At 42.8% G+C, this 18,702-nt stretch overlaps 1 protein-coding gene across 3 annotated transcripts in view; it reads left to right on the forward strand.

The window, feature by feature from the left end:
* Positions 1-18,702, forward strand: part of pcsk5b (proprotein convertase subtilisin/kexin type 5b) — an 81,778-nt gene that overhangs the window by 48,910 nt on the left and 14,166 nt on the right. For all 3 annotated transcript variants that reach the window (XR_013791326.1, XM_079517308.1, XM_079517309.1), the window contains exons 9-15: positions 219-319; positions 8,050-8,153; positions 9,873-9,990; positions 13,815-14,003; positions 16,213-16,349; positions 16,724-16,867; positions 17,119-17,221. Coding sequence is in view for 2 of the 3 variants with exons in the window: in XM_079517308.1 (XP_079373434.1) it covers positions 219-319; positions 8,050-8,153; positions 9,873-9,990; positions 13,815-14,003; positions 16,213-16,349; positions 16,724-16,867; positions 17,119-17,221 (896 nt within the window). In the remaining variant the exon portion in view is untranslated. The remainder of the gene's footprint in view (positions 1-218; positions 320-8,049; positions 8,154-9,872; positions 9,991-13,814; positions 14,004-16,212; positions 16,350-16,723; positions 16,868-17,118; positions 17,222-18,702) is intronic.

An 18,702-nucleotide genomic window follows, 5' to 3' on the forward strand; every position in this document is an offset into this window, starting at 1 on the left:
TATCTCAAGCAGGGCTATGTGTCAAAGCTGGAATGTGAGTTTCAGGTGTGTCTAAATCTCCTCCTGATCCTCAAGACTTAACGCTCTCTTTCACCTCCCCCTTTTCTCTCCTTCTGTTCCTACTGTGCCAACCTCATTACTCCCTCATCATCTCTTTCCCTGATCTCTCTCTATTGCTCTCCAACTCCTATCTCTTTACTCTTCTCCTCTCTCTCCAGATCACAACAGACCTGAGACATCGGTGTACAGACAGTCACACGGGCACTTCGGCCTCAGCTCCCATGGCTGCTGCCATCATTGCACTCGCCCTGGAGGCAAAGTAAGATTCATATCTTTATACCTTTGACTCGATCTTCTCCTCCTTACCTTTGGTTTCCTTCCATCCCTCCGTTCCTTTCCCCTGCTGGCTCTTTAAGGGGGAGCACACAGTGTTCTTTTCTTTGCATTTTATTGTCAAATCAGTGCCAAAGAAGCACTCCAGTTCCAGCAACAAAGACATGCAGCTATCTGTTACAATCAATCAATCAATAGGTTCAACAATTAGAATTGCAGTCAAGATTAATTCAAATATATATGAATAAAGAGGGATTTGTCTTGGTGAGATCCACTTTTATGGATTTTGCGTTGCGTACTGTCACAGATAAACAGGGAGTCATTTGCAGTATGAGCGGACAGCACACAATTTTCTTCTGCAGATCAATATATAAGTATTCTTGCCTTCATTGGGGAAATATAAGAACTGGTATGATTTGCTTGCTGCTAGAACATGGAATACCGATGGTGGTAACTTAATTTTGACTGATCATAGTGAAAATCTTACATGAATCATCTTTAAGTGTGTGTGTGTGTGTGTGTGTGTGTGTGTGTGTGTGTGTGTGTGTGTGTGTGTGTGTGTGTGTGTGTGTGTGTGTGTGTGTGTGTGTGTGTGTGTGTGTGTGTGTGTGTGTGTGTGTGTGTGTGTGTGTGTGTGTGTGTGTGTGTGTGTGTGTGTGTGTGTGTGTGTGTGTGTGTGTGTGTGTGTGTGTGTGTGTGTGTGTGGTCTTCCTGAGTTGAGTTGTCTGCTGGGGTACAACATTGAGTTTGTCTAAATGGTTTCTACATCCTTATAAACCCAAAACAAGAGCTACCACTCATGGTTCTATGATGTTTAATTAAGATGTACCCTGTTTCAAAGCGGCAGCCATCTAATTTTCCCGTATGGCTACCAGAAATATAATTCAGCCTATCTGTTGTTATATTATGATGTTGGTTATGTCCTTTCATCGTACAAACATCAGAAATGGCCAGAAAAGTGAATACTTTTCGAGTTTAGACAACAATGAATTATGTGGTTTTGCATAATCAGATTATACCCCTAAAACAGTATTCAGCTACTCTTCTGAAACTGCTATCACACATTTTCTCACTCCTGGATGTCAGACGAACAAAATGGTACCACATACAGTATGTCTTGTCCCTTTTAGTGGTACCAATATCTCACTCGGCCTAACAGTGAGGACTTTCCACCAGGAGGATGCAGCGCTTGCAGAGGAACACTTTATTGCTCCCAGTTCTGCTTCCTGCTTGTACTTGTGCCTTCCAGGCCCCCTTCACCCCCCTCGCATGGTGTTCAGAGGCCCCCTTCACCCCCCTCGCATGGTGTTCAGAGGCCCCCTTCACCCCCCTCGCATGGTGTTCAGAGGCCCCCTTCACCCCCCTCGCATGGTGTTCAGAGGCCCCCTTCACCCCCCTCGCATGGTGTTCAGAGGCCCCCTTCACCCCCCTCGCATGGTGTTCAGAGGCCCCCTTCACCCCCCTCGCATGGTGTTCAGAGGCCCCCTTCACCCCCCTCGCATGGTGTTCAGAGGCCCCCTTCACCCCCCTCGCATGGTGTTCAGAGGCCCCCTTCACCCCCCTCGCATGGTGTTCAGAGGCCCCCTTCACCCCCCTCGCATGGTGTTCAGAGGCCCCCTTCACCCCCCTCGCATGGTGTTCAGAGGCCCCCTTCACCCCCCTCGCATGGTGTTCAGAGGCCCCCTTCACCCCCCTCGCATGGTGTTCAGAGGCCCCCTTCACCCCCCTCGCATGGTGTTCAGAGGCCCCCTTCACCCCCCTCGCATGGTGTTCAGAGGCCCCCTTCACCCCCCTCGCATGGTGTTCAGAGCTGAAATGTGGGCTCATATTTTGACCACCACAATTGAAACGGAAACGGCATCAAGCTCCGTGTTTGTTGGGCCGGGTGGCCACTGGCCAAGCCAGAAGCACTGTCAAATCCCAGTATCCTAGATGGTGGGCAGGTTCTTTACCTCAATGCCCCCACGTAATTGTTTCTTTCAGAGTATCATCACATATGCGAGTAATATTCTGATTGTCATATACTGCTTACTCAGTTATTGCTTCATAATAAGGGGACCGATGGTTGGGATATCCGGTACATTGGCATTCCAAAATAGCCAACATGTGTTTAAAGGTGTAGGGAAACGGAAATGGTGGACATTTTATTTTGAAGTTTCAGCTTGAAACGCTGGCATCACTCCAGGCTATGGGGTCTCAAAGTCTGTGACTTCCTGCACGTGAATTTCGCTTGTAAACAAAGTGACAGAGACGTGGGGAAAAGCCAGCGGATTATTTCGAACCTATGACAACCCATATACATATTTTAGCGTGATGATTAAGTTTAAAACAAGTAATACACTGTCTGGATGTCATCTTGAATATGTAATCAAAACCAGCTGTGGAGGAGGACAACGAAGCATGGGAATCAAACTGGTGAGCTTCATTTTTATTGGCTTTTATTGATGTGTATCTCTACATGTCATCACACAGCACGTTTTGGTTTTCAGGAAGTAATTAAAAAAATATTTGTATGGACTTTTGATATAAAAACACACCGAAATGAGAATTTGCCCATATTTTTGGCATCCATTGTTGGGTATGCCCATATGATGACCACGGATATGGTCTAAAAGTGTGAAAAACGTATTTTTAAATTCACTACGCCTTTAACCATTATACCATTATATTAACAGTATAGACTAGGCTGCAACACGTCTTTTAAGCAGTGTTGAATTTAGGTAAACCATTGTGTTGAGTAGATATCTGTTCATGATATACAGTGAGTCCAAATAGTTTCAATCAGCTGTATCTGTTGCTGCTTTGCTACATGAGTGAGGAGCCAGAAGTATATTTATTTTTTAAAGATATTTTGGGGCTTTATTAGATTAGTGCAGTAAACTGACAGGAAATGGGGGGGGGGGAATGGTTGTCGCCTTGTCGGGATCGGATTAGGCCTTTCTCCATTAAGGCGACATTGGCAGGCAGGTTGACTGACTGACTGACTGACTGACTGACTGTGCATTTTCCCATAATACTAAATATACAATAACTAAACATAAATCTCACTTGAATTGGATTGCAATACTTTACAATTTCATCATTTAAAAATAAATTGCCCCCCCATCCCAGTCGGGGGCCCCCAGGCTGCAGCCAACCCTAGCCCAACGGTAGATCCGGCTCTGATCGCTCGTCTGGGAACCGTTCCAGATTACAGCTATAGGACGCAATCCCAGATAACTATTCTGGAGCATGGGAGCCTTGGGAGGTCAACCTCCCAAAAGTAATCAATCAATCTGAAATGGGATTTTGAGACTGTTTTTCCAGGTAGTGAGAGTGAATGGAAAGAGGAAAACAGTTATTTCAACATGTTGAGCACAGAAGCAGCGACAACGTTGATTGAATATTGAATATTTTGACTTAAATCATGCCCAGGTACAACCTAAGGTAAAAGCACTGCGGATTAAGTAAATTTCAAACTTTCTGTAACAAAAAGTGCTGTGCAGTGACATTTTAGTATCCCAGAGCTAATGTTGAGAGAGGGTTAGATTGAAAGTGAGCTTTGAATTTTTGAGTGACGTTCTTAGTTTCTGTCCCATTTAGAAATGGCAACATAAGTGAAATTACCGGTCGATGGCATGTTGAACCCCCTTCCGGGGCCCTCTTTGAACCCATCAACCCTACTTTATGTACCTGGTTCTTGAATCACAATGTCAGTGCAGCTGCAGAGACTCTGAATTGGGCTTTTCCCTATTATCACAAGTTGAGAAGCGCCGTCAGCTGAGGTCATTTTATTTAACCTGGATAATCCAATTTAAATCCACTCCGTAGAAAATATTCGCTGTATCCTGGCAGTCATGGCCACCTAAGCCAGTTTCCTCAACAAGATTATCTCAAACTGCTTCTTGCTTGGCTGCAATATTACTCTCTCTCTCTCTCTCTCTCTCCTCTCTCTCTCTCTCTCTCTCTCTCTCTCTCTCTCTCTCTCTCTCTCTCTCTCTCTCTCTCTCTCTCTCTCTCTCTCTCTCTCTCTCTCTCTCTCTCTCTCTCTCTCTCTCTCTCTCTCTCTCTCTCTCTCCCTCCCTGTCATGCAAATGTTCTCTTTCTTATCCTTCCACTCAGTCTCTTGTTTGAATAGACATGCAGGCACACATTATACTGCAGGGAAACTGTTTGTAGAAACTCTTTGAGCGGTGCTGATGATATCTACCAGATATATACCAGAATAGAGATATTGGGGTTCAAGTGGTTATACAGTGTCAATTGTTGTTAGGGGGACTTATTTACGTATATGTAAATACATTTAACATGATATACATACAGTAAATATAAGGTGCTATGAAGTAATTCGAGGGTGCCCTGAGCCTAGAGTGCTGTCCCAAGGTCGTAATTATGGATGAATCGAATATTAACACTTTAACAGATGTTGATGAGTTGAGTTATTTGTGAATTAAACTCATGCACTTGAGTTTAATGTCGGGTTTAGTTGTCAGTTTTCATCTCTCATCTAATGATATATGGTTGTGCTGCGGCTGTAGAGCTTAAGAAACATTCTTTGTTTATTTTCCCTTTCTCCTTGAAGTGGAGAACTGGTGGGAAGGTCAATGATAGGGTGCATAATGAAATAAGAAGGGGTAAACAATAAATGAATTCAGATAATCCGGCCTAAGAGTCTAATCTCCAGTCCAGGGAGCATATTGGTGACAAAAACAGGAATTGTAGAGGGAGTCTATCTATGTATAAATGCACCATGTCTCTGTACGTCTGTACGTACAGTACGTGTGTAGGTCTGTTATCCACGTAACTCGAGAACCGTTCGCCACACCGACTTCAAATTCGAAACACGCTTTCCACACCCCACAGGGTGTGCACTGCCCAGTGTCGAGTCCGTCGGAGAGCCGGTTGTCCAGAACCAGCACAAATGCCTCTGCCCGGGCTCTGGACCTGATCACCCCTATATCTCCATATATGGAGCTGGCCTGTTCTGAGTTCTGACATCACAATGATTGTTCTGATATCTGCATAGACTCCATATTTGGGCATGCACAGAGCCATGCCTGACAAAGAACTCTATACGTATATGGGCATAAAAGGGACATAATAACTGGGTGAGGCATGCATTTCCAACTTGCATCGTTCCAAGTAGACCAGTGCCCAACGGGCACTGCTCTATTCTGCATAATGAGTACTTTTACTTTAAGTACATTTTGACTTTTGCAATATAGACTATTTCTATATTGCGGTATTGATACTTGAAGAAATTGAGTACTTTTTCCACCACTGATCTTGGGCCCACACAGTAAAATCCTCAGTGCTTAAATGAACATAACTCATAAACCAACTAATATGAACATAACTCATAAACCAACTAAATAGAAAAAGCGGCACTCCAAAATAAAAGATGCAAAACTGGCTCAGATGCAATTTCTCATGTTTATTTGCGAACGCTGACGGTAGAGCCTTCTTCAGAGAAGACTTTTTTTTACTATGCCGAAACACGGCAGCGTTCGCAAATAAACATGAGAAATTGCATCGGAACCATCCTTGCATCTTTTATGTTGGAGTGCCGCTTTTTCCATTTAGTTTGTTTCTGAGTTAAGTTATTTTCAAAGCTGAGCGCCCACTGCCTCAACCAAGGGCAGTTTCCAGAGGAAGCACACCTGTTTTTCTTTCTTTGTCTGTTTCAATGAACACTCAGGATTTTACCGTGCAGCATCTTTGCCCTTCTGTCCTATTTTTCCCATCCCCTCCTATCTGTCTGTAGTGCATTTCATCCACTTTCAAACTTGGGAGGAGCACAGAAATAAAAAATACATATGAGATGTTGAGATATGTTTGACTATGGTTTTTTACCCAACATGTTTTTTTACATCCATTAATTAGCATTGGCTTGTTTATAGAAAGTCTGTTGTGGCCTAGATAATGACGCCAAAGCCACTTTTAATTAATGACCATGAAACATTTATGGAACCATAATTACTGGGAGAACGCTAAGCCTATTTAATATTGATCTGATTCTTAATTATTCCTGCTTTTCATAGTACTTCTTCTTCTACATCTATTTTGTAATAAAATAACAATGTTTGAATTATTTTGACTTTTTATTTCTGTCTCTCACATGTGTAGCAACCTGTTTAAGTCAAAGTGAGTGGCTGTAACATATCTGGCATCAGAGGAAGGGCCTTTTTAAAGGCACTCTCAGTCATTTCTAGTGAGGCTTTCCCCTTGTGTTTCCCAGTTCATTACAATGATTTTTGTTTGTCATGCTCACATTTCTGATATCAGTAAGCACCCGGGTTAAATCTTGATGACCACCAAAAGCATAATTGGCAGTTTGTTGATCCATTTGACTGTGTTCTGTCAAAGTCAAGGACTGATAGACAGCTTAATGTGAAAAGATGAGCTCTTATTCAAGCTCTTAGTGCTGTGATAATTCACTGCTAGCTTAACTGCTGTCAGATGTTATCCTCTCTCATGAAATACGGGAGGGAAGGAAGCCAAGAAAGAACCTCTTTTGATGGCCCATCATCCTGGTGGCTGGTTGAGTGTTCAAATCACATTCTGTGCTGTGCCCCCGATCTCTCTCTCTCTGTGCTCTGTCCTGTTAATCTCTTCAGTTTAGTACACCACCAAATCAGGCCTTCAAATAACCTTTAACAAATTGTGAAATCCTGCTGTGGGGTGTAAAGTTTTAATGTTAAAACAGCTGCAATGGTGTACGCACATTAAAGTTACAAGCTACACAGAAACACTCAGAATTTCAATTCAGACCGTGGAATTCGGTCCTCTAGGAGGGCGAGGCAGCACCACGAGGGGAGGGAACTGAGCATCTGGTTGGCATATGAGATAGAAGGGATTCCCAGGAAACTTGGTGACCCACTTTTTCCTGGTTTTTCTTTTTTAATGTAGCGTTTGGACATCAAAGGGGTTGAGACACATGGCTGCCATCTTATAATGGATCTCACGTGAGATCTGAGAAAAAGTGGGCATGCATGGATGGATGGAGGGAGGTAGGGAGGGAGGTAGGGAGGGAGAGAGGGAGGGAGCTAGGGAGGGAGAGAGGTTGGTAGCTAGGATGGATGGAGGGAGGTAGGGAGGGAGAGAGGATGGATGGAGGGAGGTAGGGAGGGAGAGAGGTTGGATGGAGGGAGGTAGGGAGAGATGGAGGGAGGTAGGGAGGGAGAGATGGAGGGAGGTAGGGAGGGAGAGATGGAGGGAGGTAGGGATGGAGGATGGATGGAGGGAGGTAGGGAGGGAGGATGGAGGGAGGTAGGGAGGGAGAGAGGATGGATGGAGGGAGGTAGGGAGGGAGGGAGAGAGGTTTGGATTCATGGAGGGAGGTAGGGAGGGAGAGAGGATGGATGGAGGGAGGTAGGGAGGGAGAGAGGATGGATGGAGGGAGAGAGGTAGGGAGAGAGGTTGGTAGCTAGGATGGATGGATGGAGGGAGGTAGGGAGGGAGAGAGGTTGGTAGCTAGGCATCTCTGTGACCCTTCTATTCCTGTCTGTGATTTTCTGTCTTACTGATCATCCATCTATATTACATTGATTTAGTAAGTAATCTTTTAAAATCTCCTCATCTGCCTTCCATTTCTTTCGCCCCCTTCCAATGACCTCATTGTGTGAATATCCAAATGATTTTGTAAAAGTTGTTGGCACCATACATTTTGTTATTTTTACTCCTCTGATTTAGGAATATTATAATATCTGTTTGTTATTTTGTTTTCACTTCCACCAGTACTCTGCTGTCATGGAGGGATGTGCAACATATTATCGTGAAGACCTCTAGAGCAGGACATCTCAACGCCCCTGACTGGAAGACCAATGCGGCTGGTTACAATGGTAAGTGTTATTGGACTTGATTTGACACTCAAGATTTTGCTGTGTATATAGTGCTTTTACCACAGCCCCCATTTTGGTTTACAGTACAATCCTCCTCACTCATATCTCCATGTTTCTGGCTAGATCACATAATCTAAGATTACTTGCTGCCAGCTATGTGATGAGGTTTGTTTCTCAATCTGGGAACCCATTCGGTAAAAAAACCACACCTGTATGAAGTGAGGGGAGCTCATGTATCATCATACATCTCATTCACAATTTACATCCTCACCTTCGTCTTCAATGTTTGTGTTAAGACAATGTTTGTGTTTACACAGCCTCAAAGCTGGACATAGGAGGTTTAATGTTTGTTTTTAGTTCAATGTTTGTTTTAAAAATGCCATTGACAATGAAGGGAAAATTTACGTCATCTTGTGTATGTGTCTGGGAGAGGGTATTTAAGGAATCCATATTTGATTAGCTATACAGACAAGTTACTGTATAAACCCTTTAGCTGAAGTTTCAGTTTCTTAATTCTGCAGGCTTTTGTGCCCTTGTTTTACACACATTAACACCCTGAGCGTCAAGGTCAGAGTTCTCCGTTCAATCAATTAGTAACGCCCAGCGCTCAGGACGGAGATTGATCAAAAGGACGGAGATTATTGATATCGATACCGATCGCATCAATCGCTGGGAGCGTCTGTTGCGCAACATTCATCGAAAATGTCCCCCCCCCCCAATTTTAGCCGACGAGATCGAAAATCTTAAAACGTGAATAACTCTTTATCTAAATAAGAAAAGATTATGTGTTAGACGGCCCATCGCAGTCCCGTCGCTAGTCGCATTAGAATTAATCATACCTCCCGTTGTTGTCGATCGCCTCAGGAGTGTTTTGGCTACATCAAGCTACTTCAGCCACATCCGGGATAGCATCTGGTCCGTCGCTAAATGTGCTCCGCTGCTATAAATCGCTGGGCGCTATGATTTAATGGATTAAACCATTCTGGGCGGGAACCCCTTTTGGTGTTTTAAGCATTATGTTATACTTTAGCTATTGAAAAATAGCAGATCTACAAGCACATAGAGCGGCACCGAGTGCCGCACTACGAGCTTGTAGATCTTTGAATATATTGTTTCACAGCAAATGTTTTTAACTCGTATCTTTGCTTCTGGGGCGGTCTCTGGAACAACATATTTTCAGATGGGGGTCGGTGGCCAATTACATATATTTTTGGGGGTTCTTGACATGAAAATGTTTGATAACAACTGACATAGAAACATGGTTTTTTTCAGAAAACTGTCAGGATTTAGAAGGGATTTGTAGAATTGTCCTTTGAAAGTTGAAATGGGTTAAATAACCCCGGGCGTTTGGGGTAGGAAGTTATGACTTTGCACACTAGGAGTAGTTTTGGAGTTTAATAAGCAATTTGGGGATACATGTTTATGTTCCCATTGTGCACATTTACCTCCTGACTGCATTGATTAATACAAATAAAAACTGAAAGTCTTATCAAGGGCTCCTTATTCGGTTATGTCGTTAGAAATACTCTGTCCCTTTAGGGATTTCTGATATGCTGCAATCACTGCAAACAATTCTTATCTTGAATATGAGGCAAGAAGAGCAAAGTCTTGAACAATTTCTTCACTATGCTGATTTTTTATTTATTTTTTTACCAATGTTGGCAGCACTCCAGAGGAAATCTCTATGCTTTGTGACTGACAGCTCTATGTGTTTAATAGTCAGCCACCTGTATGGCTTTGGCCTGATGGATGCCGAGGCAATGGTGAAGGAGGCAGAGCAATGGAAGCAAGTTCCTGCCCAGCATGTTTGTGTGGAGAGTGCAGACCGACAGATCAGGTAGACTCATGCATATGCACACATGACACACACACACACACACACACAAAACACACACACACACCTTTTCTTGGCACACTTGTGTCACACTATTGGTTTGACAATCACATTGATTCACATTGATTTTGACAATCACATTGATTGATTATTGTGTGTGTGAAAACACAGAAGACTTAGTTTAGGCCACAAATGACATTGAACCTGTGATAGAGTACATGTACCTTATGTGCATGAGGTTGCCAGTGACAAAGACATTTAAATGAGGACATTTAGGAGGGGCCCGGACAGGAGACAACCCACAGAGCCTAGTCCCTCCATGCGCCAGAAGTGTACCTCCCAGCCCTGGCAGAGTAGTTCTGGAGTAGTTCCAACGGATTGTGTGCCCCTGGTTTTTCCCTTCTGGGACTGATCGAGGGTAGCTACTGGGACGTAAGTCGGGACTTGATCACTCCCGGCTGGGTCGCCTGAGTGAGGGGTATGATGTTGAGAGACCCGAAACCCCGTTGACCTCAGGATACATCACTGAGGATACGTCCCAGGTGCATCCATGCAATGTTTTTTAGTTATAAATGAGCCTTAAAGGTTTTTTGTCTGCGATTGATTAACCACTTACAACCTGGCATCCCTATTTAGGGCATGTCATTATAGGTGAAACAAATAATATTAAGTTCACGCCACATCACATTGTGATGCTTGTAGATCGGCTATTTAATTCATTTGTGAAGGTAAGACTTGTGCACGTGTGCATATGTGCATATGTGAACCTACGGTACAGTACATGTGCGTATGTCTGTGTCCTTGTGTTATTGCACCTTTAGCTTGCTACATAACCACAGCCGCCGCAGATTTGCCGCATTCCCACACACCCTCTGGCTGGCCCCTCAGAGGGCGTTTGGTAATGTCTGTCTGCAATCGTTCGCTTCACTCCCCTTGGAGCACACGCGGGGAAAACTGGCTGATCTGTGTGCGATCAGACATGTTCTAATTGGCCCTGCATCTGCTCTGGTCAGTTCTATGCGTATGGTTTCCATATCTGTGTTGTTGTTGAGAAGCCAGAGATGTGATGTCAGTCCTGTTCTCCCCAACCATTACTGCTGTCATCCATCCAATCAGTAATAGACTACTTTTGGAAGAGGCATTTCTTTTAGTTTTTTTTTTCTTTTCTCGCGCTCTCTTTTCATTCCATGGCTTATGCAAGAGTAAAATATCACTACGACCTGTTTCTCTGTTTTCAATGATTTAATATTAAATATTTACATTTGCTATTGGTTCTTGAGCCAATTATTAACTACCGCAAAGAAAGGAGATGAACTGAGTGGTTTGAAGAAGAAAAGGAGATCTCACGAGGGCTAATCTGGTAAATTAATGTTAAGGAAAACAAGGGAACGACTTTGCTACCCCCCTCTAGCCTTTTTGGAAACAAGACGTCTTTTAGCAATGCTTGAACTGAAAAGACTGCACAGTAAACGTGTATTCGGTAATACCAGTGTTGTCTTTACTCTGTTTTTACAAATCTACAAGCGCTTTGCGGCACATGGTTGTACATGGTCTATTTTCGGTCAAGATTTGGTGTAGAGGGAAAAAGGTAACCAAGTATAGACCCCTGAGGGACCCCGGTCAACACAGTATATAGGGTTTAGTGCTAGATACTTCTCTGGCATTACTACTTCTGGACATTGTTGTTGTTGTTGTGTATGTGTAGAGGTGCCAATGCCATGAAGTCAGCCCTTGGTATCCCCAGCTATCCTCATCACTGACAGCCTTCCAATCAGTAATCGACTACTGTTGGATGATGAGATGGATTCAGGCCAGCCTGGAGCAAGGACAAGGAGGGTCCTTTTGGATTGCTTCGTCTCATTGTCTGTAATTCGATGTGCTCATGGCTTCTCTAGCCTGCTCTTCCTTGGAAAAAGAGATCTCAACAGGGATTTAACCTTCTATGACATTGCTATCAGAAGAAAAATAAAAGGCCTGCAAGAAGCCTAACATTTTTGGGTGAACATTTGGTGAAAATAACAGATCTACTAGCTCGCGATGCAATGCGCTTTGAGCTTTAGATCATCTATTTTCAGAGTAGAGATTTGGTGTAGAGGAAAAAAAGAATGGGACCAAGGATATACCCCTGGGGGACCTGGTCAACGAAGTATACTGTATACTGTGTAGGGCTATAGTATACTGTAAATGGTTAACGATATTCATGGCATATTTCACTGACAATTAATCAGGAAGATGATGACATCATTTCAACTTGGTTAAAAGTTCAAAGTTGGCACATTAAACTAGAAAAAACAATATGACAATAAAATCCTGCAAAATATTTCGAGTGCATATATATATAGACATTTTGTAATTTCTGTAATCTCTTTTTGGGTGTAGAGAGACCCGTCATGACTTTTATGGAAAGTAACAAGTTTCAGCTGTCAAAGGACCCTCTTAATTACATTTTCACATTTAATCCTTGAGCCAAGTTTAAAAAATGCATTCCAAGAAATGTCTTCAGGAGAAAATGAACCTCTTTTTCCTTGTAGATTTATTGGATTGGATTATATTAATTTACATCTGTGTTGTATCAGTTAAGTTCTTTTTTTAACCACATGAACCCTAGTGTCCCTATTCTCAGTTTGTTAACATGTTTCAAGCTCAAAACACGCTGCACGTGCAAACGTGACGTGTTGTGAGATTGTAGATCGGCTATTGTCGCTACTTGACCTACAATAAATGATACACTATTGGGTTTAAGAGGTTAAAATATCAATGCCACCCTGACGACAGTGATTCCAATAGTCTGGTTTCCAATACAAGACTAAACAAGGCAAGACATTACCATCACAGAGACAGAGGAATTAAATCACAGTGATTCCTTTGTGCATTTCTGCCAGCTAGGTTATAGTTTCCAGCAACAGAACCTGTCTCTGATCCAGTGTTGTAGACATGTTGATTTGACCCAGGCACTGGCAAGCCTCATGTTGTACTGCTGTAGAATAATAACTTATGACTCTTCTATTCTCCTAAGCCCAATTCTGGCACCATGACATTCACTGCTTTGTGTACTGGACCAGACTGTTGGTGTTTCGTTTGGTAATTCTATGGCTCGTGTATGACATCATACCACAGCTGTTTTAGTCTGTTATTCATGTGTCATAGAACAGATATTTGTATTGGCTATTGGACCATGTACTGCTGTTAGTTGTATGTATAGCAGACAGAACAAATACCGTTCCTACATACAAAAACACAGTTCCTCTTATCCGGCTCATGTTTCTACTGAACTGAACTATGCATCTGAATAGAGTTCAGATAAACAATTTGTCGAGATCCCCCCTTTGTATACTGACATTGTCACAATGTTAACATGCTGATGTTTTTGTGCTCTATAGAATATTTTGAAGAATATTTTAATAACTTTAAACTCTCCAGAGCACACTTCAAATGTTCTGAAAAATGTGTTCAAACATTCCATATTAAAGCACTAATATTAGCTTGGATGATGCTTTCTTTCCATCAACTGAAAATAACCCTTCTTACCACATAGACATTTTCAAATGCGTAAATAAGCAAAACATTTATGACTAAGTCAGGAATACTTTGAAATATTGTCTATGGACCTGCAAAATCTCTTTGCCAAAAATAGCACATCTACAAGCTCACAATGTGATGCGACGCATTGTGAGCTATTCTTTTTGTCAAACGTTTCCCCCGGAACAGGGGCGCTAGGATTGATTTTTACTTACGCTTAGACAAAGTAAAATCCTAAAAGGTAACACTGGATTTTACAGTATAATAATGACGTTTGCCAACTTATTGGTTGGTATCTTATGTTTCAGAACTATCCGACCGGAGCATGTAGTGCGCACTGTGTACAAGGCGACAGGCTGCACTGACAACTCCAACCACCACGTGATCTACCTGGAGCATGTGGTTGTACGCATTACAATCACACACCCCCGTCGAGGGGACCTGTCTATAAACCTCACTTCCCCCTCAGGGACCAAGTCTCAGCTACTTGCCAACAGGTAAGACTCATCATGAGACCTAATCTCCTTGTGCTGTATCATCGCTTGTTTGTCCAAAGCAGTCACTTTATCTGGAAATGGAAACGATAATCTGTGTTCCATTGAATCCAATGTAGTTATTAAATAACTACATTGGATTCAATGGTGACTACATTTTAGTCACAATCTGTTGTCGATACCTTTCATTGGTTAAATATTTATTAAAAACATAAAGAAATATATCACTTTCAAAGATAGGCTATTTTCGCTACTTTTGTGTGACACTCTTGTACAAAGAAGTTAAGTAGTAGGGTATTAATTTACAGAAAAACATTAAAGGTGATCTAGACAAGTTTTAAGCCAAAATTTTAAATATATATATATATCTATAGTTTTGGCCTTTTTCCCTCTAGCATCCCCTGTATGATGATGCTGCCGTGTTTTCCTGCAGGCAGACACTACCGTTGGCTGCCTCTGGGATGTTTTGAGTTCTAGGTGTTTATAGCTAAGGGATGTCGGGGTGTGAGGGGGAGGAGGGGTTAGTGGGGGGGTGAGCGGGAGTTGTAGCCAATCACAGCGAGGGTGTCGCTCTTCAAGCGTGGTTTGGGCACTGGTTTGAGCAGCGGCCAGGCAGGGGGAGAGGAGGGAGATCCGAGTCATTCCGACTCCGAGATGAGGTTACGTCGCATGATCGGACCCCCACCAAATCCCCTGGTTACATCAATATAGTTCATGTGAAGTGGGTTATATGTGGTTATTTGTTGAAATGGTGGAAGTCGCTATAGTGAATCACCAGTCACCACCACCGGCTCACCGCGGCTCCGTCGGCGTGGTTGTCTGGAGCCTGCCTGGCGGGTTGAAGCGTGGATTCTAATCTACAGTGGTCGCGGTCCGCGAGAGGATGATCATAGCGAATCAGCGATTTTGATCATTACAATGAATAACCATGGACAAAGTAGTTCACATGAACGATACTGTGGTGGCTGGGGCATTTGAGGGGCAATATATATTTTATATGCACCGCCACCGATTACAAATAATAGAGAATTAATATGTTGACAGCAGAGTGAGCCTCTGCCTCCGCCACCACTTCCTCATTTGCGACCACGCCACGGGACTCGTGTGATATTGCGCTTATGGTACAGTTACCCGTAAAAAAAAGCATGCCAACTCATTTTCATTGTAACTAAGAATTCATAATTTTTTAATGCCATATTTAGCCATACGAGCGCAAATGCATTGCGTCCCCCCACGGCACCGTATTTTTCCTCTCATCCACTTGCATTAAGTTGCTCAAAAGCGCATGAGGCGATTTCACTCCTCCTTCCGAGTAGGAACAGAGTGCATTCTGGGAAAAATTGGGCCAAATCATGAACGCGTTGTGCCGTTGACTATCATTGCACGCATTCACGTATGAAACAGCGTTCACGTGTCATCATGAACGTGCGCAATGATAGTCAACGGACCAGAATTGGCCCATGTCCATTTCGTCTCAGGGTTTCCTCCGGGTGCCGTCTCTATTCATATATACTCTAAGGTCCCTCCCAGCAGCAACAACAACCCCATAGCCTGAAGTGACTTGGCTCGGCCAATAGAATGACGGGGGGAGGGGCGTGGAGCTAGATTTGAATCTGTTTGGAAACACTCACTCACTTCTGTGTACAAACACTGGAAACTTGTCTATCACCTTTAAAAGTTTAAATATGGAGATACAAGGTTTCTCCCTGACAACAACAATATTGTTGTAAGTCCAGCATATATTATGAACAGAGAACGCAATTCTTCTTAATGTCTAAATCCACTCTGTCTCCCAAATTGAAGGGCAGTGGTGATGAGATTAGTGACTTCATTTGAAATGAACATGAAATAATTAGGCCTAAACAACATTCTACAGCGAACAATAAATGTTTAGTTTTTTCTTCAGACTTTATGGTCTTTGATTGGCCTTTTATTCAATTTCATTTTTGACCAAGATTAGTTATCTTTTTTGTGGATGTTACAATTGATCATATCAGATATGGAGTGTGTGATGTGAAGGGAAATGGCTTAAATAACTTAAAGTAACACAATCCTGTTCCAACTTTCTGTTTCTGCAACCAGGTTACTGACATTAATTGCACGTGCTTGCTTGGTTTTGATTGTAACAGTTTTCAGTACTTGACTCCTCTGAGTGGCATACTTTGCGTGGGCATGTTTTCCATTTGGTGTGCGTGCTTGTTCTGTTGTCTAGGTTATTTGACCATTCCATGGAGGGCTTTAAGAACTGGGAGTTCATGACCACCCACTGCTGGGGAGAGAAGGCTGCCGGAGACTGGATCCTAGAGATCCATGACTCACCATCTCAGCTCCGCAGCCAGAAAGTACCTGGTATGGATTCTATGGAATAGCTATTAATAGTGCTGCAACTATCGATTACTTTCTTAGCGATTATTATATGTATTACTTTTTTGATTAATCGAATAAAATAAACATTTATTTTCTTATACAATCGATTAGTCTGATTATGCCCTATTTAATAATTAATATTGTTGCTAATACATTTGAAAGATGCCCCCCCCCCCCCCCCCCCCCACATTTCTTTTAAAATAAATTACTTTTTGTAATCTATTAAATTGATAAGTTAAATGTACTGTTGCACCACAAGCTGGTATAGCTACTAAACTAGACTGCAATTTTAGGATATGGAACAGCATCCACAAAACAAACAAACAACATTTTCCTCATGCCTTTTTTGTGTAAAGGAAAGCTGAAGGAGTGGTCACTGGTGATTTACGGTACGTCTCTGCATCCATACGCTCACGTCACGCCTCTACGTAGGCGTGACGAGCCCCGCTCCACAGACCTGGTGGCACCCACTGACGAGGAGTTCACAGAGCAATACTATGGTAAGGAATTGAGACCAGACAAACAGGTGCTGACGCCAAAAGCTATTTGCTGTGGCTGTCTATGGATCTGGCATCTGTGTGTCTTTTGTCTACTTAACTAAACTCATATTTAGCTATGGCATTTTGATGTTTCAGATGGCATGTTGTCATTTTACAGAAACATGACATCATCCATGGCACATACTTTCTGTCTATAGATTAGTTGATTATACTTTACCTGCGTTGATTCATCATCATCTCCGTATCTCTAGGCCCATGTGACTCGGAGTGCAATGAAAATGGCTGCGAGGGTCCTGGACCCCATCACTGCATCAACTGCATGCATTATTTCCTCAAGTTCAAGAACAATACCAGGTCAGATTTAAATGTTCTCAACTCTTTGAGCATGAAATTGTAGTCCTCTTTTTTGAGGATAACGGGCCCATTGTGTTTTCCACAAAGTGTGTGTGTGTGTGTGTGTGTGTGTGTGTGTGTGTGTGTGTGTGTGTGTGTGTGTGTGTGTGTGTGTGTGTGTGTGTGTGTGTGTGTGTGTGTGTGTGTGTGTGTGTGTGTGTGTGTGTGTGTGTGTGTGTGTGTGTGTGTGTGGATCAAAGTCTTGTAATTGCCTTTGTGTGTGTCTAATAAAAGACGAGCTGTGCAGGTGCATTAAGGCAATCTGGGAAACTCAGGCACTGCCTTATCATTAGTCCTCTTTAGAGATGCATGCGCTGCACTTTAACACTTCCATTGGGAGCAATTGATGAATGACGCTGGGAGGGGTTGGGCTAGAGAAGCAGAAGTGCTGTTTAATGTTCAGGTAATTACATCCCTCCTTATGTCTTTGATGGCCTTGACTAACTGGAGGGAATGGGAGTCAAGAACAGTTGGTGCTTAGCTGTACGTGCCGTGGGTGTCGCACATTGAAAAAAGTCGATCTACAAGCTCACAACACGTTGTGCTGCAACATGTTGTTGTGAGCTTGTAGATCTGCTCTTGTCGGTGCTTTTTGCCACCAGTGTGCAACTAAGTAGACGTAATGTGCTGCATGCATGCCATATGTGGAAACATTGTAATGTGTGAAAAAATGAGTGCAGGGCTGTGAAGTTATCCAACAGATGTGACACCTGTTCCCCATATAAGACAGACAATTACAGGCATGCACACTTTCTCTCCCTGTAAGCAGTAGTATAGAAGTATACACTGCAAAAATCCAGCACATTAATTAAATTATTTAAGGATTCCGGCCACTTGCACCCACTATCTTCCCCGTCAAATATTTATTTTTTATTATTTATCGAAGGATTGTCACAGCTTACAGGATAAGATAAACAAACAGTGATACAAATTAACCTTTCTAGTTTTCTGGGGGGGGGGGGGAGAAGAAAATGCAATCCCTCCCACCCAACACCTCCCAAAAAAGTCAATTTAAATAAAAAGATACAATGAAGAGTCTGCCCCATCTTAAAGTCTAATTCACAAAAGATATTGCGCTAATGATATGGCAGCACGAACACACCCATAACATGTTGCAGCTGAGTGCAATTTGCCCTCATTTTGCATCTGATTGCAATTATCTATGTGGCAAAGTATAACTAAATGGTGGCTTTACACTGCACTATTTATTTGTGTGCTGAATGCTGATGCATCTTTGACTGTCACTGAGGAGTTTGTGGAACTGGTGCCAAGGCATTAAGTAAGCTTCACAAAAGCCTGGAAATGGACAATGCCAGTATACATCATAGAACGCACAGCGTTGAATGGCCATTTGATGCTGCTGTAAACGCAACAATGTAGGTGTATGTAAGAACAAATAGAATACTGCTGCCATGATCATGATGAAAGTCTGGGCGTGACAG

The sequence above is a fragment of the Electrona antarctica genome (assembly GCF_951216825.1).
Source record: "Electrona antarctica genome assembly, chromosome: 12".
Taxonomy (NCBI): Eukaryota; Metazoa; Chordata; class Actinopteri; order Myctophiformes; family Myctophidae; genus Electrona; species Electrona antarctica.